We start from the raw sequence: 22,042 nt of genomic DNA, 5'->3' as shown, positions 1-22,042 counted from the left end.
GATTGAGTCTTCTCGTTTTAGGTCCGGAGTGGCCATGTCACTCGCAAGTTAGTATCATATCTGTGCGGGCTAGCAATCTGTAAGTGAAGCGCACAATACATAGATGTCAACCATTCCCTGTGTCCTAATGAGGTTTTGGGAAGCACATACAGTCAGAAATTGCTCAAACATCCTCAAGATTGAAACTAATTCCTTCTTCTGCTGGTGATAACCATTTGTTAGCTCGTCAAGCAGGTCAAGATGAGGGTTCTGACTATATTCGCCGTTCTTTCGAGTGTTTTATGGGCCAAATATGCAGTCAAAACCGGTTTGGATGTTTTATTCGAAAGCAATTACACACAGCTAGCTGGCAGAAAAGTCATCGTACTCACTAATCCAACGGGTGTGACTCCGGACTTAAATCTTGGGGTTGACGTTATGTTCAATTCTGGCGCCGTTGACCTCGTTGGTGTCATGGGTCCTGAGCATGGGTTCAGGGGCACAGCCCAAGCTGGGGGTTCAGAAGGGACGTTTATTGATCCAGAAACTGGATTAACAGTTTATGTACGTTTCTTTCCATCAAAAGTTCTTCGGATATATCTTTGACAATTTCTCCTATTCTAGGATGCGTATAATGCCAACACGAGCACACTTGTTGGCTATATCAAGGAATCTGGAGCGGATACCGTACTATTTGATATACAAGATGTAGGAGCTCGGTTTTATACGTGTCAGTCCAGTTCATAGAAACTCAAAAACTTCAAGATAACTAATGGTGAGCAGATACTTGGGCCATGTATGACACTATGGTGGCTGCAGCCATTACAAATGCTAGCTTTGTGGTCGTAGACCGCCCAAATCCTATCACAGGATTGAATGCATTCGGCCCGGTACTCAATGAGAGCTATGCATCTTATGTGGGACGGCGTCCTATTGCACAAGCTCATGGCATGACAACGGGTGAACTGGCATCAATGTTTGTTGGAGAGAAGTGGATTCAGGAAACTGCAAACGGTTCGGACCTGAACTTAGAGGTCATTCAAATGAAAGGGTGGAAGCGATCGATGACATGGGAAGATACTCATCTTCCGTGGGTCATGCCAAGTCCAAGTAAGTGATCGAGCTCCCTATAAATAGCAGAGCACTGATGACATGCGATTTCAAAGACATGCCCACTCCGGACACAGCTTTGATCTACGCAGGTGCCTGCATGTTCGAGGGGACAAGCATTTCCGAGGGGCGTGGAACTACTCGGCCCTTTGAGGTACAGTATTGCGTACGTCAAAGCAGTGGAGTTTGAAAGCTGACTAGCTGCAGTTACTCGGGGGCTCCTTCACGAATGACTCATGGGCCGACGAAATGCGAGCACTGAATATCCCGCACACGAACTTTCGTTCTGCTTGTTTCAGCCCGACAACATCAAAGTTTCAGTCGCAGACCGTTTGTGGACTTGAAACTTATGTTTTTCTCGATTCTATCGGCGACTATGAGGAATTTGATCCAGTCTTCCTTGGAGTATCGTTGCTCTGGAGCGCCAAACATCTCTACACTCTCGGCAGTAACGACACAGGCTTCGGAAACACGACACAAAGTTTCCACTGGCTATTTGCTTCCAAAACGAGCTTGTACGATGTGGATGTGTTGACTGGTGGCTCTTTGATTCGGGAGGGCATTGAGGCTGGACTTTCTCCGGATGAAATCCGGTCACAGTGGGAGGCTGACTTACAGGCTTTCAAGAAGAAGCGAGGAACGTATCTTCTATATTGACGAGTCGGAAGTTGAAGTGCCGTATGTAAGATCGAATCAAGCTTGGTCCTTGTAGCCTAGAAAGTGCTTAGTTGAATCGATGTGCGAATGGCAGTGTGAAGGAGAGTATGGAAGAAAGTTGCGAGGGAAAGTTGGAATTGCAGTCCCGGAGAATCCCGAATTAGCAGGCACCTTCGGAACGGAATGCGGAGAAAATGTGTGCGTAGTGGGCCTTAATCTACCTTATCAACTGATCCAATGAAATGCTAGCAGCGTCAAGTTACATATCACGGGGTAATCGGAGTACGGAGTAAATGTTCTTCCCAACCCCATACGACACATCATTCCTCAATTGCTTCTATTCCTTGTATATCGTGATATGAGAGATGTCTCCACCAGCAAGCTCAACTAGGCGAGCAGTGGAAAAAAATCGCATTCGGATCCCCTCGTGTGAGCCCTGTCGTTTATCCAAACTCGCTTGTGATCACAAGCGTCCAGCATGCTCCCGTTGCGCCAGTCGTGAAATCACTCAACAGTGCGTCTATAGAAAGAATCCATTCAAGCGACATAGGCCAATTGTGGTCTCGCAGCAACATCATGTGTAAGCTCCTAGTCTTCGGCGACCATCATCCCCTGAGGAAAAGAGCTAATTCTAGTAGTCTTCCAACAAGCGGGCCAAATGGCTTGTCGCCTGAAAGACCAGCGGCCACCTTTCAAATGAAACCGTATCCAAATCCAGGTTACCAAGGGTCATCATCTCTCAAGACAGTGCTGGATAATCTTGGTGACCACTTAGCCGTTAGAATTGATACCTCCAGACCTCATGTCAACGACCAACAGTCGTCACGAGACGCTGTACTTCGGGCAGATAGCTCCAAGATGGTCGATGAAGGAGTACAGCTGTTAGAGACGTTCCTTGATTATCTTGCTGATGATGCTTTTCGACAACTGTTCTCCGAAGCGAAAGGAAGCGGTTTACAAACCCACTTGGGTACCTTCTTACTTTTCCCATTTTTTGAAAGTCTGGCGAACGAAATTGACATCATACGACAATCAGAAAACCGGAAGGCAAGCTCGTTTGCACTATCACAACGCCTCTTTGAAAAGGCGAACCAACCCGTTGAGATTCATAGCGCCATGACTCTTGAAGAGTTTGCCGCTCAGTACACGGGGCTGAATTTACGATGGGAAACGGTGGGTTTAATTATTACACTAGCTGGGCACGTACTCTTAAAGTTAGCTTTCATTTAACATAATGCTAACTAGACAAGCATTGCTTCTACCGAGATACGAGTCCCGCATCCAGCCTGCAAAACAGAAGAGGAACGCCAACTTCTGAGGACAACCCTTGTTCATTTGACGAACAAATGTGTTGGCTTCTGCGATTCTTTGGACACATTGAATGATATCACTATGATATTCATATATGAGAGCTTCCTTCTTGCTTCAATATTCTATGGCGATCAAAGTATGAAAATGAACGACCCTTTACAACAGCTCAATTCCATTGACAAATATTATAGGTTTCAAGGCTTGGAGAAGACTTAATCATGCTTCCAGCGCACTCTTTGCAGATGGGCTTCACGAGACTGTCAAAGAAAAACAGTATCTCCCATTCTTCCTAACACAGTTACGCCAGCAAATCTTTGCACGAATATATGGATCCGACATTAGTTTTGCTGTCTTTCTAGGCCGTCCTCCGCGGGTAAGTAAACGCTTTTGTTATACAAGTATGCCTCTCGACATCGAAGAGGATATATACTGTCTAGTAGGAGAAGCTTTGGACCAGGAACTGGCACACCTGGACCGAAACGGTTGGAACACCATCGGCCAGATCAGGAAAAGTGCTGTCATACGATGGTCTATGATCACCTCTATGATCCGTGAAGATGCTTTAGAAACTCTACTTGGACGTAATCTCACCAATGTACCACAGCGAATCGGGTATGTTTTCTCTTCATTATGCGACACTTCATCTTGATATTGACATTTTACTAGTGAGCTTCAAGCGAAGATTGACCATGCGTGGAAAGATCTTCCCCCGTTTCTCACAATTCCAACCCGGGATCTATGGCTGAAAGGACGCTCCTGCCATGACGTAGACACTTTGCATCAAATTCGTCTACTTTACCTCAATACCGCCTTTTTAATCGAATGGGCGGCTTCGCGACATGGCCTTCAGGATACTGGTGCCTTGTTCGTCAATGCTAGTGAACTACTCTCGTGGGTTAATGAAGCTCTAGTCAGGCGTGAACAGTTGTCTGAAAGAGGTTTGATTTCTCTAGCATGGAGGGTATGTTGCAGTTGGAAGCTCGCTTTTTATGATGCCAAGTACTCATATAAACAGGTTACTTCTTGTGCTCTACCCGCTGCCGGTGCTATTGCCTGGTATCTCCTCCAGCCATCGTCCCGTGTCGGCCTCAATCTCGACTTGTCATCGAGAAGACGCAGCATAGAGAATCTCTCGGTGCTCATTGCTCACATGGGTGCCCTACATGATCCTGGAGACGGCAACTATCAGCTTTTCTGCGACGCCAAAAGTGCTCTGCAATCTGCAATGGACACTATCCTCAGCCTTCCGGATCCCGCTCAGCCTGAGAATTCCTTAGATATGCTATCCTCGGCTGCACTGTCACCAGACTGGATCTTTTCGGATTATTTAGGGCTTGGGGTTGATTCATGGTGGGTTTCTTTCATGCTGCTTTTATTGAAGAGATGTCGACTAATGCCTTGACAGGATCGGTCTTCCGGATCGCGGGTCTTTTATGAGAACGGATGATAATATGTTATATTGAATGGTGAATATTTGTGTTTATGGTAGTAAAGCTTTAGAAATTTCTGACTTTGCCTTCACAAAATGATTGGGATTCATGCTGCGGAACCTGCAATATATGAGATATTTGCATTCAAATTCATTCCTCGTGTACATACAAGTGTATCGAAGGAATGAATCCAGGATCCCATTGATATTAAGCTATAAAAAATATATAAAGAAGGAAGAAGAGGCTAGGTATTAATTAGTATAAAAATAAATTACTAGGGGTTAGGAAGACTAGTAATTCCTAAAGGTCATATATAGTAATACTAAAAGGGTTATTAAGATTTGGCCTAAAGGGGTTAGGCCTAATCTAGTTATCTCCCAAGTAGCAGTCGCGCGGCCTCCTATTAGAGCTGCCTAAGGCACCTATCCTAACTTATAATAGGCCTTAATAAAGTTCTTACTAGTTTATACTTTTTTATGTGTAAGTCGCTCATACAGCTCTGGCAGCCGCGTGCGAGAAATAGGCTGTTAAATATATCTCGTCTCGAACTTGCGCCTGTCAGGCACTCCGGGGATTTGTTTGCTGGTTTTAAAGGATAGCTTCACAAAGAGATTAAAGAAGACCCATGATTGAAGAAAAAACTGCAGTAAAGGGCTAAATAACCGAACACTAACTTGCGCGGTGAGTACCGCTAATGGGTACTAGAACATCCAAAACTATCATGCTATATTCCGGCATTACGGAGTCTCTCGACCGGGCCCCGTACTGTCTCATACAAACACACCAAGAGGAGTGAAAATAGAATATGCCTGGCATTCCTCTATTTCAGTCTGGACCTTACCACACGAAGTCCTTGTATTGTGCCAACGCAAACCGCTCTCCGCAAAAGAGCTCACGGACAGTATCCCACCCCTTCTCAAGTCGCACGATTGGAAGATTTGCCTCTTTATATGATGTTATCTCTTCTAGTGTCCATTCATGGCAGCTGGTAGCTGGCTTTGTCGCCCCAGTTCTGGTGTCCCTATGGGATGCTGCGGTTGGGGATTCGGTTGTCGAACCTGATAGAAGATCACAAATTTCCAAAGCACACTGAGGCGGTACGGTCAAGCGGCTTTTTTTAAAAACCATCCGGGTTACAGCGGATGCAAAGACATCTTTATGTCGTGCTTCCTCATGAGCTGCGAGATCTCTCATCTTCTTGCTGCTGTGGGAAGCATCGGCTTGCAGGACGAAGGATCCGGGCCCAACCTTGCTCATATCGACAAAATGCGAGACCATATAGATCCACTTATCATCCCAGGCCGCAACTCTGGTCCAAACTTCGTATGGTCGGTAAGGTTTAATTTCTCGATGAAACGTGCACGTAACCGCGCTGACAATAAAGTTGCAAGGCGTTGACTGTTTATTTCCGAAGAGAATGGGCGCAAATAACAACCCACTGAGATGCGCTCTCGATACGTCAAGATCAGTAAAGTAGGTCGAATTTGATTTATGGAGGTTGAAGTCACACTCATTCGCTGGAGACCGTGATTTGACCACTGCTGGGAGAAAGACATGGTGTTGCTTAAGCGCATGGCTTGACCTTCTGCGGGCGAAGTAGCCCATTGTAAGAGCACCAAAAAAACGAAACTAGATTGTTAGAATCGATCTTTAGGGAAAGGAAATAATATCTCGAGCTTACATGCCACATAAATGGTAAGTTTTTGAGACTTAGACCTAGCATTACGCTGACACACCACATCCAGTAGCCCATGTTGACAAACAGACGTTACTAAATGAATATGTCGACTAAACCTTTGGGAAGGCTCCTCAGTCGCATATGTACTGAAGTACGTCGGACATGTACTCCACTCTGATATGCCAGGCGAGTGCTCGCCTCGGGCTTGCTCAAAACCAACGTCTACTTATGCCAAGACATCGATACTCGCTATCTTCCGCGGCACTGAAGATATTCAGTTAATAGCCGCGGCTACTCAAGCCAAAGTAACTTGCTGAAGGGACTACTTAAATGGATCTATATGAAAAATTCATGATTGAATAAGGACATTCCCAACGTCTATCGTTATCCATTGTCTAACAGAAGGACTCTTTAATCATGGCTGATGAAGATCTTGTTCGACTTGATACCAATGGCATTTTTGCCGTCATCACGCTGAACAACCCTACAAAGTTCAATGCCTTGACGCAGAGTCTGTATTATCGCCTTGCAAGCTTGCTCCGAGCCGTCGAAGAGAATGCAGACGTCTACGTTACAGTCTTGATCGGCGAGGGCCCTTTTTTTTCCGCGTAAGTTCACTTCGCGTCGGAGCAAACAGGGCAGAGTTTGCAAAGGAATGCTAACGCAGCTTCAAGAGGGGCTGACCTTAAAGGGAAGCCACCATCTCCGGAAGAGATATTATCTCGCCCTTACTGGCTCCCGAAATTGGTGAATAACAACGTCGACGTAGCGAGAGCGTTCTACAGCCATTCGAAGATTCTGGTAACGGCGTTGAATGGGCCCGTTATAGGGCTTTCTGCAGCCTTGATATCCCACTCGGACTTTATCTACGCTGTGCCCGACGCTTATCTGATGACTCCTTTCACCTCTCTCGGCCTTGTTGCCGAAGGCGGCTCTAGTGTCGCATTTGTGCAGCGAATGGGCCAGGGTAAAGCAAATGAGGCACTCCTTCTAGGCAGGAAGATTCCTGTTACTGAGTTGGCTCAGGTCGGTTTTGTGAACAAGGTCTTTGAAGGCAAGGGCAACTTTCGTGAACAGGTGATGGGGTACCTGCACCAGACCTTCGGCGAACATTTGGTGAGGTCGAGCCTTCTGGGGACAAAGGCTCTCATGCGGCGTCGCTTGGTTAGGGAGCAGGACGAACAAGCGCCGCTAGAAATGTTTGGTGGCCTCGACCGTTTCTGCCAGGGCATCCCGCAGGTCAAGATGGCAGAGGCTCTCTCTAAGAGCAAGCCATCTCGGATTTGATTTTGCATGTAATATGTCCCAAACACCATACTGATTGCTGTCTGCACGTCTTTCCAGGCCGCTGGTTGTACTTCACCTTATATCAGCTTCAAGCTGTGTTCCTGTCTTTCCCTGCTTCACTTCTCTGTACAAGTTTTTGCAATCGCTCTCCTCTCCTCTCAGTGTGGTTGCGGTTCGTTTTGGCCTCTAGAACATCATCGCCCAACAGCTTCAGTTGGAATCGGAAGGCCAAAAAGCCGATCATACTCGGGAGAAGTAGCAAAGCTTTATTCTTGTCCATGTCAATGTTCCAATCAATCAACATCTTCAATTCTTCCTCTACGGGCATAATTCCAGATTACCGGTGAGCCACGGGATTTGTTCCATTTGGTGCAGCACACAGTCAGCAAATTTGCATTACGCGGACCTGGTACCAATGCTGCTGGAAAGCGACCAAGGGTTCGGGTTAATAGTTTCAGAAGCGGTGTTGTATCGCTTTTTTTTTAGATTTAGACGGGCACGGGCGTCGAGGTCTCTGGCTTTCAGCCCTCCCACAAATGTAGGAACCCAGCGTCCGACGTGCGTAGGAGCCAGGTCGCAACAGTTTCAGTTGATTTTCGCTAGTGGTTTGGTAGGTTTGATCGAGCATAACTCAGCTAGATCATTGCCATGCCCGTAGCTTTAGCCCACCCACAGCGCGACGCAACTTATGCAGAAATTAGTGTTGTTACCAACCTGCTACGAGTTACATTAGGGATTCGAGATCAGCGGATAAGAGGTTGAAAGCGGCCATGCTCCAATAGGTTGAAAGCCGAGGTTCTCCATTGTATGACTAACCAGTCAAGCTCGTGTTGCCGAGGTCTAACGTGTACCACTCCCACTCTAGAGTACTTTTTACCCGCGGCAATCCCCCCCACATTGGTGCTAGGCACAATTTGTTGACTTCCGCAAAGACTGACCTACCGTGTTCCATGATGCCTGATCCCGTAGAGAGCACACGGGGTATTGGCAGAGCGCGACAATTCAGAAAACGAGCACCTGTGGCTTGCCAGTCATGTCACACCCGTAAAGTAAGATGCAGTCTCCCACGGACTGGCCAGCCCTGCGCCAACTGCTCGTTAGATGACGCTACATGTGTTCCGCGGGTGAGTAGGAGATCAAAGTGAGCGACATGTCCTCTGACCGAAGAATTCCTCGGCAAGTATGCTAACGAGCTGCCGTAACAGACGTGGCCTAGAATCTTCGACCTCCCATCATCTTAGCACGGTATCTTCTCCGCCCAATGACAATCCCGCGGCTCAGAGTACTTCCCTGGAGGATCGCAGCTTTCCAGCTGGTTCCGAGCGCTTTGTTGGACTGGAGAATTTATCTGTGCGGAGCGGTCAAAGTCTCACAGCTCCGTTGGCTGATGAGACTGGAGATGGTACCGAAACACCTTATCATCCGTTCAACGAGCATTTTGGCCATTATAATGAAGGTGACACGGGCACGTTGCAACCAGACGGAGATGTAGCAAATAGGTGCTATTCCCCGTTATATGGTAAGAAATGGTCATTTGGCTGGAGTTTTGTAATATTCGTGCCAGTGGTGGCCTACGATGATGCTGATTCTGTCATTTAGGGGACCCCCGAGGCGTCGGCCTGGTAGTCAACATCTGCGAACCGGAGTCAAGGGAGAAGAGTGGCCACTTCATCGTCCCACGAATAAGCCCAACTCGTATGGACCAGGAAACGATTGACTACTTGCGCCATAAGGGCGTCTTTGACTTTCCCACTTCTCCTGTCTGCGAAATGATTATACAGAAGTATTTTCACTATGTGCACCCATTTTTCCCGGTTGTTGATGCCAGTTCGTTCCTTGATATGTTCGAAAATGCGCGCAACGAAGTGAGCGTGCATCTACTGTGGAGCATGTTTCTAGCTGCTGCAAATGTAGGCTATCATGCACTCCGTCACTTTCCTCGATAATATTCTGACATAAGAAGTAGTTCGCAGATGACAGCATTCTAAAAGCAGTGAACTTTTCGTCTCGAAAAGAGATGAAGCGTGCAATGTATATCCGGGCCAAGGTTGTAGCTCCACAAAGCGGTTTTGGAGAGGGCACTAGCTAACTAAAATCACATAGGCTCTTTATGACACAGAGTATGAGAAAAAGAAGATAACTCTAATCCAGGCGGTACTTCTGACAGGCTTCTGGTATTCGGACACTGAAGACAGAACCGGACCTTGGCACTGGAACGGCGTTGCCATCGGTCTGTGCCAAACGATAGGGCTGCATCGACAGCCAGACACCAGTCGAAAAGACAAAAAAGCCATGTTAGTGAGTGGCGGCCGGATCCGGAAGCAGTTGTGGTGGAGCTGTTTTTACCGTGAAACGTGGTTCTCTGCTGGCATGGGCAGGCCTATGCGAATCAACCTAGACGACTGCAGTACCCCGATGCCAGATGCCGATGATTCCGATAATCTCCTCGCGGGAATTTCGGCGAGTATTCGGAAAAAGTACCTTCCCGAAGGAACTAAGGATTTGTCCAGATTATGGACAGAGCTGTTGGCACTTTCAGTCTCTTTAGCGAAGATTCTCTCTTGGCAAAACCGAGCGGAGCCGACACGGCCCAGTAGGACCGAAATACAGCACATGGACGAGACCATCCGACAGTATCATCTCCGCAAAGACCACGCCATAGCTCACAGACAGAATTACGTCGTCGCCTTACACGAGTACCATCTTGAGCTGTATATACAGTAAGTGAAATCATGATCTTCATTCTTGGTTAGTTCTCGACAGCCTGACGTTAAAGCTATAGGTCCGTCATGCTTGTCTTATACCGACCATTTCTTTTTGATAAGCCAGAAACAAATTTGCCTGATCTCTCTGGGGACGAATGGGCATCGAGCGTGCTGCGGAGGACTAAAGACGCCGCGACAAACACCAACAAGATCCTCGGCGATATGATCGGTGCTGATATGGTCAGTAATACTCAAGCTATTGTGTACGTACTTCGTCAAAAGATCAATAAGATCTTCAAAGGTTGGGAAGCTACGCTAAATATCGCAAGCTGCATTGCCTTGGTTCCCGCATTGCAAATCCATCTCCTTGACACCACCTCTGAAAAACAGTTGGTGCAACGTATGGGCTGCCATAACCTTGATTTTTGCATGCTGGTCATTGAAGAGCTCAAAACCGTGTACTTTGGCGCTGAAATACTTTCCAGAATGTTCACCAAGGCAAAGAGCCGGACCCATAGTAAGGCGTTTGCTCCTGTCACAGCCCTGAAAGATCATGTGCCTCAGTCATCGTTTGGTTCTACAGTTGATTCTACTCCAGACGTGGCAGATGAAGCATGCCAGGACGATGCGCAGATCTTTGATCCCTTCTCAACAATATTCAGTCCCTTTGCCCCAGTATCAGATGGCGGATTCTTCTTCGATGACGAGTACGTGTAAGCTTGGCTCTGAACTCTGTGTATATCACTTCTCTATGACCCCCTCCACTGCATGCACCTAGTTTCATTCTCAAATTACTAATCATGGTCAATACTCGTTGCAGTCTATCGGCTATCAACTCTGACATCACGCTTGCGCAGCTGATGTTCCCTGAGCCTCAATCCTCTGCGGATACACGCTAGATCTTAATCGGTCACTGGCCTCTTGACTGCATTGAAATATTCGCGTGCACTTCTTGTACAAGACGACGCCGGGAAACTGACCTGACCAGACGAGGCGCCACGTGATGGTTATGTATGAGCCAGGCGGGGGGGGGAGTTGCCGCGTGTGTTTAAAATTTAGGGTTAGACGGCACATGCTAGTGGTGGGGCCATTAGCTGATACATATTCGAGGTCCCCCATTTCGATCGCTTGATAAATCCATAGGACTGCCCAGACGAGAAACTTTAGTAGACTTGTGAGGCATACTCCTTCAACTCGCACCAACAGCACAAACCCCTATGGCGGGAGGAATTACTTGTTTCAAGTCAGCCAGATTATCAGAGAATATCTGCAGGCACCAAACGGCCTTAAGGGTTGGTTTCAATATAAGCAGCAGACTTGTGTGCTGTATTCTGATTTCGGGTACGATATAGGACAGAATGAAAGCCTAATCCATCAAAAGGAGACAAAAATCCTTATGATACGTCGGTAAATTTGCTCCTTGAAATAGGAGAGCAGGACGGTGCGTTATAGGACCTATCCCTCAAACAACGAGGGCGGAGGATGGTAGACTCGAGCCCGTTTAGAAGGTCGCTCCAGGCTACATCACATTCGCGCGTCTGTACAGATACGCCAACCTGGCGAAGCTGAGCAACTTCTTGGTCATTGGGGAGCTCTGAGAGGATCTCGTCCATCCTCTCGCGCCAGACCTCTTTCAGGAACTGGTGAAGTGTTAATGGCGAGTGATGGTATTCCTCGAGGAGCTCCCCAACCACGAATTCAAGCTGGCTGAGTAAGGAGGCCTCCTCTTCACGGATCTCCGTGATAAGCTCCGTGTCCGGCTCCTCAGAATCGTGGTCGCAGGTATGAGTCAGATCAAGCTCGCAAAAGGTGAGATATCGGATAAGGCGGGACGCGAGCTTGTCAAAGAATTCTCTTTCCGTGTTGGCTGTGAGCGTGCTCTCGATGACATACAAAACGACTGATAAGGGCGGACCGTAGATCTCGATTGTAGATGGTGCTGTCTCATCCCATTTGAGCCAGTCAAAAATCGTATGTAGTAGTACCTTCAACGCAAAGCATCCACCTGCACAACAGGGGCAGTCACAATTGTCACGAGTGTCATCCAAAACAACGGTATGGAGGAGTTTGACACATTGTTCGCTTATGTTGGAAAGGCTATCAGCCCCAGTCTCGGTCATTGGGTGAGCCATTGATTCAGCCAGGTGTTGTATAGCCGGGCGGCTGCAGTAGACGCGATACAAGTGGGCACCCCTCGAAACCAACCATTCAGCCCTTTCTAAGCACACCTCAAGAGTGGCGTATCGATCCTCAAAACTGGCGCATGACATGAGAACTGTGTGCCCATCTTCATCTGGTTCGTCGACGTCCCGGAAGCCAGCATCCCATAACTCGTTCCAAAGGCCCAGGCCGTCCGAGCGAGTGAAGTATACACAATGCGATTCGACGGCATCAATTCCACTTACGTCAACCGAGAGCAGTTTCAGCAACTCAGAAGCCCATGCAGCGTTTCGGTTCAGAAGCGTTCCGGGTTGAAGATTTAACTCCCCTTGCGACCTTGCGGGAAGTCGAGTCTCAGCTAAAGCCTGTAGGCATCGTCTACGGCCAGCGAAAGCTTCGATTAGGAGGCGGCGGATTTCGGGGGTCCCCCTGTGGTTCTCACCCGCGTAGCGAAGTGCTTCCTTGCCCAAGGAGAATCTGTCGCAGTCAAGCATCATCTTCACACATGGTACACAGCCTGTTTCGAGAGCACGACCTAGGGCTTGCGCTGTGGGTGTATATCCGTGGTCAAGTAGAATTGCAAGGCCCTCTGGCCACTGAGCATAACAGTCGAAATATGAGGAGGTTTCTGGGCTCAAGGGACCTGAAGAGTTGAGCAGTGAATGAAGCCCATCCGCAGATTGCAATATAAGCGGATGTAGCTCCTCCGGCATCTCCATATCTATTCGCTATCAGTGACATGCGGCAAAGGTTTGAAAGTACGGGCAACTTACCATACATCCCGTGCCTGGCAACTACGGATTGAAGCAGTGCTATTGATTGCGTGCTGATGCGCAGAGGGATATCAGAATACCAAGATGGGAGGAGTCTATACCCACCCAACAAGGCAAGATCTGTAATATGAGAGCCCCCTTTGAGAAACTGAAGGCAAAATGAGGCAGTACGTATCCTTCTAGATGCGCCACCATCGCTGTAGCCAATGGTCTCACTGCATTCGAATATGACATCCGTCGGTGTCATGTCCCATTGATTCACGGCGCTTGGGGAAATGCTTGTTGCAAGAAGATCGTCAATGAAAGCATGCCAATCCACCCATGCATCGTCATCCCAGAAGCGATTCAGTCTCTGCCATTGAGCAACAGCCTAGCCTTGCTCTTAGCAAACATAAATCAATACCAAGGAAAAGGTAGATATGGGACGCACGTGTAATAAAGTATCTCCATTCTCCAATGTGTCCGTCGGCGAGGCCCGGCCTGCCCGAAAGAGCTCGAAGAGCGCCTCATGGGTTCTTCGTATTTCGCCATTCTCCATATGTAAGAACCTATGATGGCGGCCGTATTTATCAACGAGCTTGAATGCCGGTGAATCCTTTGGTACCACGGCCCGAAAGTGTAGCTTGGGACTGATAGAGAAACCGCCCGCGCCGTTGGTCATAGTCAATGAAGCAGTCACCGAGAACCTGAGAAACAAATTGCAGAACGTCTGCCGGAATAGAAGTATAGTCAGGTCTTGGCTTTGGTTGTGCAGCGGACACCAGGTGCCATGGGCGCTCGAATTCGCCTTCACCGGGTCGCAGTTGCAACGGAGTGCTCGCTTCGTCCGCGAGTTCCTCGTCTGCAGCTTAGGGAGTAGGACCTTGACGGTATGCTCATTCCGTCTTTGCGTGTCTAAGAGGGATTTCAATAGTTTTGGCTTCGTGATTGGTTGTCCGCTGCTTGCTTTGATATGTGACTCCTGATAGTGCACATTAGCTAAGTCTCCGGACTGATACGGCGCGACCATACCACTTGATCCATCCGCTCCATCAGCATCACGAGAGTAGAATGAATTCCCGTATTCTGGTCTTCAAGTCTCTCCAGCCCGCCAATAATCCTACTTGTATTTGACGCAGTAGATACTGTGTTTGACAGAAGCAAACCCATTGACTGTTGACCCGATTTGAGCATTGATCTAGAAGGAGATTGTTAACGTTGGCAGGGCCGCTGGGAAGACACTTACAAATGCAAAACTTGCAAAGTAGTATCCACATTTGCCTGTAGCCAGGACACAGTATCCATGAGGTTCATCAGTGTTTCCCTGCGAAACGGGTAGAGCAGCCGGTCAACTTGGGTTCTTAACCTCGAGGCCTTTTCACGGCCTGGTGGACAGGTCCTGTGGCATTTATCTAGCATCTTCTGTAGTCTTTTCAGACCCTGGCGGCAGCTTTCGATATTTCTTTGCGTCGCTAGGTCTACACTCTGCGTAACTGGGGAGGTATCCGCCGCATCAGACTCAGTGACCACTTTTTGCAACAAAGTAAGCAGGCCATCCAGACTCTGGATGCGAGAGACAACCTCGTCAACATCATCATGAAAAGATTTGTAAGGGCCATAGTAAAGAAGAAATCCTTGACAGATGGTCAGGCCCAGAGAGGCAACGCCAACCGCGCTCCCTGTGACTGAGAAAGGATCGGACATTATGCGACGAAGAGTCTTTTTGCTGTGAGCGGAGGATGAGAGTAAATGAAAAAGATCGATTCAGAGACGGGGAAGAAAACCAGGAGGCGAGATTCCGTTGGCAGGGAAGACACTGCCCGCTTGTGCGACCGTAGCCTCGCTGAGCTGGAGGCCCAGGGCGCCTGCCTTCTTGGCGAGGCAGATCAGGCTCAAACGCCTTCAATCGTGGCACGAGACTATTCGTTCCTCGCCCCCATTCGATTTCGACTGGCATGCAAATCGAATATTCGGTCTCACAGAAACTGCGAGCAAGGGGCATCTTGTAAGTATCTACGCGAGACTGGCTAGACCTTGCTATATGACCCCTGTGATGCTAGTGAACTGCAGTCAAAGGTGTAAACCAGAATATGGACGACGCCATGCTAAGAACGTCGCGCCCTCTTTCGTTACCTCTCGCTAAGCCCTCGCTAAAGGGGCTCTAATACTTCTCGCCTGTTCCTGAACAGTCAAACAATGGAACATCCTCTACAACTCGAGCCCACCGGGTGCGTATCTCATTGGTATTGGCGGACGCCAGCTAAAACCTGCAGGGTGCACCCATGTCCGCCACCACCACAGCCACGTCGGATATCGCGGCTGAAAATATCACCACCCCGCAATCAACGCGTATTCTATTAACCTAGTTTACCGTTCTCACTGTCAAGAGCCTCATACCGAATTATCTTCACCTAGCCTACACGAAAGCTCAATCGGTTTTATTTACTAGTATTCCTTTCAATGCGACCACTCCGACCTTGGCAGGATTTAGCCTGGGTATTCATGTTCGTCATGTACAGCGTCATTCATATGCTGATGCTAGCCTTGGTGTGCACCAACGTTTATTGTGGCTATGTTGACCGCTGATGTCTGGACCTGATAGGGCAAGCTACGTAACGCCTCACTAGTCCTGGATGGGTCCGAACCGTCACAGCAGCCATGTGGAAATACCTAGCTACTGCAGATTTACCCGGGAAAAAAAGCCGTGAGAGGCCAGATGCTAAGCATGGTGCTCAGTGCGAAATTACCCAATGCTTTGACATGCTGTATCATCACCAGAGGTAGAACCCTGTATTTCGATTCAGAGATCAAGATGCTTGATGTTAACCTGGAAAATTTGGATCCCTGCCAAGCTAAATCAAGCAGAAACTAGTCTCTGCAAGCGTTTGGCCATGGCGCCTTAACAGGCTAAGCCTTACCAAGATGACCCTTTCCTTTCGACGCGATGATCAAGACCACTCCTTGGATCTATCTACTAGCGTTTATACTGTGCCTGGCTCCCTCCCTGCGCCTATTTTAGTTTGAATCTCTAATCTACGCAAAAACATTGACATGATAACCGCCATGACCGCTGCGAACAGCTACTTCGCATACGTCTTCTCCAACTGCGGCCCCCTTACCACAACGTTCACGCAACTGGCAACATGCACTTCCGCTCGAGCTTATCGGCTTGGTAGATATCACTGACGGTAGTATCTACCCGCAGTATCAGGACCTACTACGAGGGCTGCTGGCCCACCAGGGCCCCAGAGGCTAACTTAACTCCCCCAGCTTTCACTGGGGTTACCAAGGAGGACTGTGATGACTATCGCGATTCAAGAAGGTTATACGAGACACTATACGGAGCTTATTTTTCCCCGGGACTCTACTGTCCTTCTCTCTGGGAGACGGTCAGAATGGCCGCCCGCGACACCAGCAGCCCCTTGACCTCCTCGGGGATCTTGACGGGCTATTCCCACGACGACCACTTGAACTGCCCAGATTGGATTTATGATTGCGCAGATAGCGGCTCGTTGATGAAACATGCTCTACAGCCGAAATGCTGCCCTATGTACCTACCGTTTGCGCCCTCGTTTTACCGCCGGCTCTTTGACACGACGATCGACGGACCGATGGGGTCTAGCGGAGTAGTCGCCAACAGCAGCGGTGTTTGCATCCCCGTGGACCCCAACTACGCCGTGTCAAAGGGGTGCCAGGGCCATGAAGCATACAGCTACCAGTACGCGAAGACAACATACACATACACCAACGGGAGCACGACGGGCGTCTCAGTGTTTAATTCCGCTACGTCTACATTTCGCCTCTATGATCCCGGCGCCCGTGACATTTGAGCCTCAGGAGCGGTCCGAGCATCGCGGACTTTATGCTCTTAATGCCATTGCAGTCCTGTGCCATGAGTCTGCTTTGGGGGCCGCTGCTACTGCGCTGGCAACAGCGACAGTGGATCCAAAGTTGGGTACGGCTTGGGGTGATGATACTAGTGGACCGACGGGTAATGCTGCTGGCTCACTGAGGAGGAAGTCTGTGTGGTACGGTATGGGGTCCTCGCTTGTGATATGGAATTCGTGTATGATCCTGGGTGCAGCAATGATTGTACTGCACACCATCAGGCTTTTTTTCCCAAGCTGCATATGGACCATTTTTAGTTATCTCTGGATAAGAAAACTGTATAGTTCGCCAGAGGTTCGGTTGCCAATGCGAACAACCCAGAGTATGTGGGCCTAGCTATATATATTGACTTAATGATATAGTACCTCAGCGGCTGTGATATATAAGATTGTCCCGACCCCTATGTCTGAAGAACAGCAATAACGACACCACTGACTCTTTGTTAAGAATCTTCATGGGAATTAGATGGCGACTAGAGAAAGCCATCTCCTTTGCCTTGTATACTAGATGAGTTACGCTTGTCGCCACTCAGGATGGTTGATGATGATCGCCGCGATCGTGGATGCGCAAAACCCCCGGCGCAGCGCCGTCGCTAAGCACCAGGCAATCGCGCGAGCACGGAGGCCTCCAAGCCTTACTGTAGCTGCTATTTCTAGTGACGGGATGTCTCGAAACTGAAAGTTCCACCCTGTCATTCACACGACGATTCATGATGATACTATGAGGTGGAGCTAAGACCTCTTGGTCTCATGCGCCTATCGCTGTTTCGTCCGCTTCCTGGCCAAAAGTTCAAAGTTGGTACAGATGATTTAACGTAAACGTCTCAGAATGTATTGTACAGTGGAACTAGATATAAATGTGTGAAGAAAGTAACAGGCGGGGAGAAGGAGAGATACAAGCCAAAGCAAGAGAATGAATGTGTGACCGCAGAAGCACAGCGGACGTGGAAGATACGCAAAGCGCTGGGCAATGGCGAGCTCATCACTCGTGCTCGATCACCTCATAACCCTCGCCACCATCCTCGATACACGGAATCGCGCAGTCACCACCCCAGAGCACACCCCCGCTCCAAAACTGGTTCTTCACGCCCGAGGAGCACATCCCCTTGCAGTCCTCGCCCTGGGAGTACTGGCAGGCCGAGACCTCGCCCTGGGATTCTGTTCGTAGAAAGACTGTCAGAAACAAACCCAAAGACCATACCGAGAACGGGACAAAGTAGGCCAAATCCGGGGGAAACTCACGCCATGTGTTCAGAACAATATCATAGTCCTTGTGGTAGAAGATATACTGGGGATTGCATAGTCCCTCAATGTGGCATGTTTCCGTCCCCTCGATCCCGCCCCACGCCACCCTGTCCGTGGCCGTGTACTGGACGCTGTACGCACCAATCGCGGGGTCCCCGTTGGCTCCCTCGAAGAAGTGGACTGGGGGGGTTGTGTTCTCGGGATCGTTCCAGCCGGAGCTGTTGACGCACGACAGGATTAGCACAGTGCTCCTGGATGGATGAGGTTTTGACCTACTTGATGTTCACCTGCGACGTCCGATCTCCATGATCCCTCGCATACGTCCGAAATTCTTCATTCCCTCCACCATGTGTGCTGAAATATGCGCGGCAGTACTCCTTGTTATGCCAGATGATATCGTCCCCGAGAAAGACTTCGAGGAGCTCGCCAAGAACTTGCTGGAGGGCCCCAGCGCCAACCCGCGAGGCAACATAAACCCCAAGCAGGCCGAAGACGTGGAAAAGACGTCTCTCGTGCGAGGGGGTGTTCTCGGTCAGGTTTCGGTAGGTGGATGGGGTCACGGGGATGGCGGCGGCCGAGTTGAGTAGGGCCAGGGTGTCGGCGTGGTGTGCCTGCAGCTGGGCGAGACGCTCGGGGTCGGTGATTTCGCGGGCTGCGAGCGGTCTTGCGGCGGGGCTTGGAGAGGCTGCCGCGAGTGGCAAAAGAGTGACAAGAAGGGTAGATAGTTTCATTTTGCGCCGCAATGAGATGGAATGCACAGCTATCTCGACTCGACGCAGGTAGTATTGCTAATTATGCCTCTTGAATCCAGGCAGGAGACAAGGCGCGTATTTATATCTGGCGCTCCCCTTGGCCTCCATCAGAATGATCTCAGCCTCACTATACTACGAAAGCTCCTGCACGGCCGGTCCTGTAGTTCAGCCAGCCCTCTCCTCCAACGACGCCGATCCTGTCCCTATTTGCAGGCTCCCGCTGCATCCTAGGGAGATCCCTAGACCCTTCGCAGTATGTCTGAAACGGTGGATTTGGTAGCTGGATTTGCCTCGTGGCTTGTTTTGAAATTGGAGTCGGCTATCCTCTGGGTGGCGTCCAATGAGGATTATCAACTTGAACGAGAGACGTAACGCAAATTTCCGCGCCAACTCTCAAGAACTCGGCTGGGAAAAAGCAGCCTTGGCAGGGTCAGCCAAGAACGATGGCGGTGGCCAGACTTGCGGTACTAGCGGGGACTAAGCATTGATTGATCTCATTCCTCGCGACATCCAGCGACACAGGGCGGTAGGCCCTCACTGGGTTGTTTGACCCTCAAAGAGGGAGTATTGCCGGGGGTGTCCAGCTAGATCGCTCCACATGGGAAGAGTACTACGTGATGATCAAAGCTCAATGCAGCGGCAAGTCGAGTAGGGCCTATGCAGCATATTCCCTATGAGTCTCGGACCATCAGGTCTGGTATGCTCTGTCGCCTCTTTGGCACCAAGCAGCCTTGGCAACGGGGCTGTGCCTGTCCCGCGCTGGGGCTCCAGGAAATGCAATATGCCAAGGTATTGATCGCCAAGAACCAGGTTAATCTGCCAAGGTCGGGGGCTTTCAGCTGAGCTCGTATTCGATCATCCCTTAATATTGCTCTTAAGCTCATGTTCGAGCCGCGGAAGTCCCCTCCAAAGTTTACCCCGAAGCATATCCATTGGTGTCTGACGGTGTTCTGCTATCCATTGGAGCGACAGTGTATTGTAGAGTTTTTTCTTACAATGCTCAAGTAAACATTTGTTAAGTAGCAAACTCTTCTTGCGAAATTCTAGAAGAACCGGAAGAGCAATCGCATTTGAGGCCCCTATTGAGAATAGGTTTATTGCTTGGTGTGATTGGCCGGAACAATGTCCCGCGTTGCCCCTGAAGGCTGGGGTCTCGACACTGCGTTCGCTTGCAGGGAAAATAATGCTTACCATGCATCAAAATATCAGAGGATGCGAGGTGCACATTATTTTATTACGACGTGGAGCGAGACAAGTCCAGAGGCACCATAGGAATGAATACGGTTCACTTTGGATATCAAGAATTATAGCTGTTATCGCCTAACTGGTAAAATGACCCCTTAGGCGTAACTGGGTTTCTTTTTGCTCCCAGAATTTTGTAAAAGACGTTCGCGTTCCCCTCGGTTATCGTTTAGGACAGACGTATTTCCAACACGTCTAAACGAGACCAGACCCTTGAAGATTTTCTCCTGCGGCCTCTCAACATTACCCAGAACCCGGCAAGAAGGCCTCAATTGCACGTGTCATGGACTTCACAGCACATTGAAAGGAAGCGGGTAAACGTATGGCTTATTCTTCTAATTAGGCAATGTCCATGAGGATGGATAAATACAAAAAAAAAGGAAACCACACAGATCACTGCAGCCCTGTCTATCGTGTGCGATAATCCAATGCAACGCCTCTTAGAGATCCTTATCAGCGCGGGCAACTTCTCAGCGTGCGACTTCAACCCAATGACGGACCCGACGATTCTCAACGTCTCCCTCGAATATCATCCAGACGTCATACACAGTATTCCTGACGGCCGGATCGCGGCCTCGCAGAGAGAGATATACCCCTTTGCGCTCTTCTCAGAATAAGAGTGAACTTCGTAAAATGAAAACCCGAAGGGACTTACATGGGTGTTTCTTTCAGCTTTGCGCGACACGTGCATAAGGTCATTACCGACACAGCAGTCCGTCCGGGGGATATTTATGGTGTTTTGAGCGGATACAGTCCTGGAGAATGTTAGGCTGGAAATCAGGGTTATGTCCGCTGTAGCTCTATAACCTGTATCGTCTCAGGACAATTCAGGTGATTACAAAGGTGGAATCTGGAGTTTATGATTTGTGGCGTTGACGGAGTATAGTATTTAAGGCGACATTTATACTCGTGCAGCTACGGATACAGGTGAAGCTGTCTGGGCTGGCAGATCGATCCTTTTCACGGTTATGGTAAAAAATCAGGGCACGATGACTGTAAATCTCAATGATTCTAAATCGGCCGCTCAAAACTAGGGTTGATCAAAAACCTACGTAATATAGCTACAGCTATCTCCCCCATTTATGTAACTAAAGTTTTCCGATTTTACGTTAGCACTTGAATTAGTCACGGATGCAATATATATAATGAAATTGCCACACACTTACATGTGTGATAGGATCAGTAGAGGTGATCTTATTCCCATTCCTAGCTCGGCGCACCATGTTTATGGCACCCGCGAAGTAGAATAGCCTGAACTAAGGAGTCTCTGCAACGATAGGTATGAAGGTCCAGTGCGTCTTTGATATCTCTACGAGGGGAAATCGAAAATTACACACTAAGCGTCTTTCTAGGCATGATGATAAAGATGAAACCCAATTCCTATAGATCCTCAACCAGTGTAGAAATTGCCTTCCCTGACCGCGGTAGGAACTCGGGTACCAACTCAGTTGTCCTGCACCTTGATGGACCGCAGCCCTACCCGCGTATTGAATATAGGACTCAAACAGACCCCACTCCTTTCCCCCTCCCAAAAGCCGGAAGGAGGGACTGCACAGCACATGATGTCATCTATGCCATCTGGATAACATAAGCTGAGACAACCCCTGTAGTATCCTAGTAACCAGCGCCTTTGTTACCTGTAGATAGCTCCTGTTGTGCTGGTAACAAGGCGCCTGATTTATGGTCCATGATGTAACTCCTCGACAGTATCATAATATATTAGGAGCTTGAAAGCTTGGAGTTATGGCATTGAGGTCTCTATTTCACCGAAGTCGAATCTGAAACTTTGAAAACGAGTCCCCCAACCACAAAGAGGAAGTGCGCCTAGTCTCCTGTAAAGGCAGGCA

At 48.9% G+C, this 22,042-nt stretch overlaps 6 protein-coding genes across 6 annotated transcripts; 4 read left to right on the top strand and 2 right to left on the bottom strand.

Moving 5' to 3' along the window:
* Positions 1–240: 240 nt before the first annotated feature.
* On the top strand, positions 241–4,520 carry BJX68DRAFT_275475 (DUF1343-domain-containing protein; the record flags this gene model as incomplete). The annotated part of the gene is made up of 12 exons (XM_071047857.1): positions 241–543; positions 604–709; positions 763–1,089; positions 1,146–1,243; positions 1,297–1,688; positions 2,112–2,306; positions 2,385–2,945; positions 2,997–3,193; positions 3,249–3,669; positions 3,724–4,018; positions 4,073–4,407; positions 4,463–4,520. 12 exons carry the CDS (start codon positions 241–243, stop codon positions 4,518–4,520), a joined length of 3,288 nt encoding a protein of 1,095 aa, XP_070904717.1.
* Positions 4,521–6,582: 2,062 nt separating this feature from the next.
* Positions 6,583–7,452, top strand: BJX68DRAFT_260997 (enoyl-CoA hydratase/isomerase family protein; the record flags this gene model as incomplete). The annotated part of the gene is made up of 2 exons (XM_071044037.1): positions 6,583–6,773; positions 6,840–7,452. The coding sequence occupies 2 exons, from the start codon at positions 6,583–6,585 to the stop codon at positions 7,450–7,452; spliced, it is 804 nt and encodes a 267-aa protein (XP_070904716.1).
* A 953-nt stretch (positions 7,453–8,405) lies between these two features.
* On the top strand, positions 8,406–10,874 carry BJX68DRAFT_251855 (Zn(II)2Cys6 transcription factor; the record flags this gene model as incomplete). The annotated part of the gene is made up of 7 exons (XM_071042463.1): positions 8,406–8,576; positions 8,620–8,971; positions 9,052–9,362; positions 9,419–9,499; positions 9,556–10,172; positions 10,235–10,420; positions 10,487–10,874. 7 exons carry the CDS (start codon positions 8,406–8,408, stop codon positions 10,872–10,874), a joined length of 2,106 nt encoding a protein of 701 aa, XP_070904715.1.
* Positions 10,875–11,551: 677 nt separating this feature from the next.
* BJX68DRAFT_260995 (uncharacterized protein) lies at positions 11,552–14,773 on the bottom strand (the record flags this gene model as incomplete). The annotated part of the gene is made up of 5 exons (XM_071044036.1): positions 11,552–13,038; positions 13,091–13,460; positions 13,521–14,051; positions 14,102–14,267; positions 14,316–14,773. The coding sequence occupies 5 exons, from the start codon at positions 14,771–14,773 to the stop codon at positions 11,552–11,554; spliced, it is 3,012 nt and encodes a 1,003-aa protein (XP_070904714.1).
* Positions 14,774–16,132: 1,359 nt separating this feature from the next.
* On the top strand, positions 16,133–16,899 carry BJX68DRAFT_260994 (uncharacterized protein; the record flags this gene model as incomplete). Its single annotated transcript, XM_071044035.1, has 2 exons — positions 16,133–16,241; positions 16,340–16,899. The coding sequence occupies 2 exons, from the start codon at positions 16,133–16,135 to the stop codon at positions 16,897–16,899; spliced, it is 669 nt and encodes a 222-aa protein (XP_070904713.1).
* Positions 16,900–17,938: 1,039 nt separating this feature from the next.
* On the bottom strand, positions 17,939–18,932 carry BJX68DRAFT_260993 (uncharacterized protein; the record flags this gene model as incomplete). The annotated part of the gene is made up of 2 exons (XM_071044034.1): positions 17,939–18,419; positions 18,478–18,932. 2 exons carry the CDS (start codon positions 18,930–18,932, stop codon positions 17,939–17,941), a joined length of 936 nt encoding a protein of 311 aa, XP_070904712.1.
* Between the last annotated feature and the right edge of the window lie 3,110 nt (positions 18,933–22,042).

Source organism: Aspergillus pseudodeflectus, assembly GCF_044049435.1.
Source record: "Aspergillus pseudodeflectus strain CBS 756.74 chromosome Unknown BJX68scaffold_2, whole genome shotgun sequence".
Taxonomy (NCBI): domain Eukaryota; kingdom Fungi; phylum Ascomycota; class Eurotiomycetes; order Eurotiales; family Aspergillaceae; genus Aspergillus; species Aspergillus pseudodeflectus.
The sequence above is the reverse complement of the archived record's forward strand: the minus strand, read 5'-3'. Positions and strand labels throughout refer to the sequence as shown.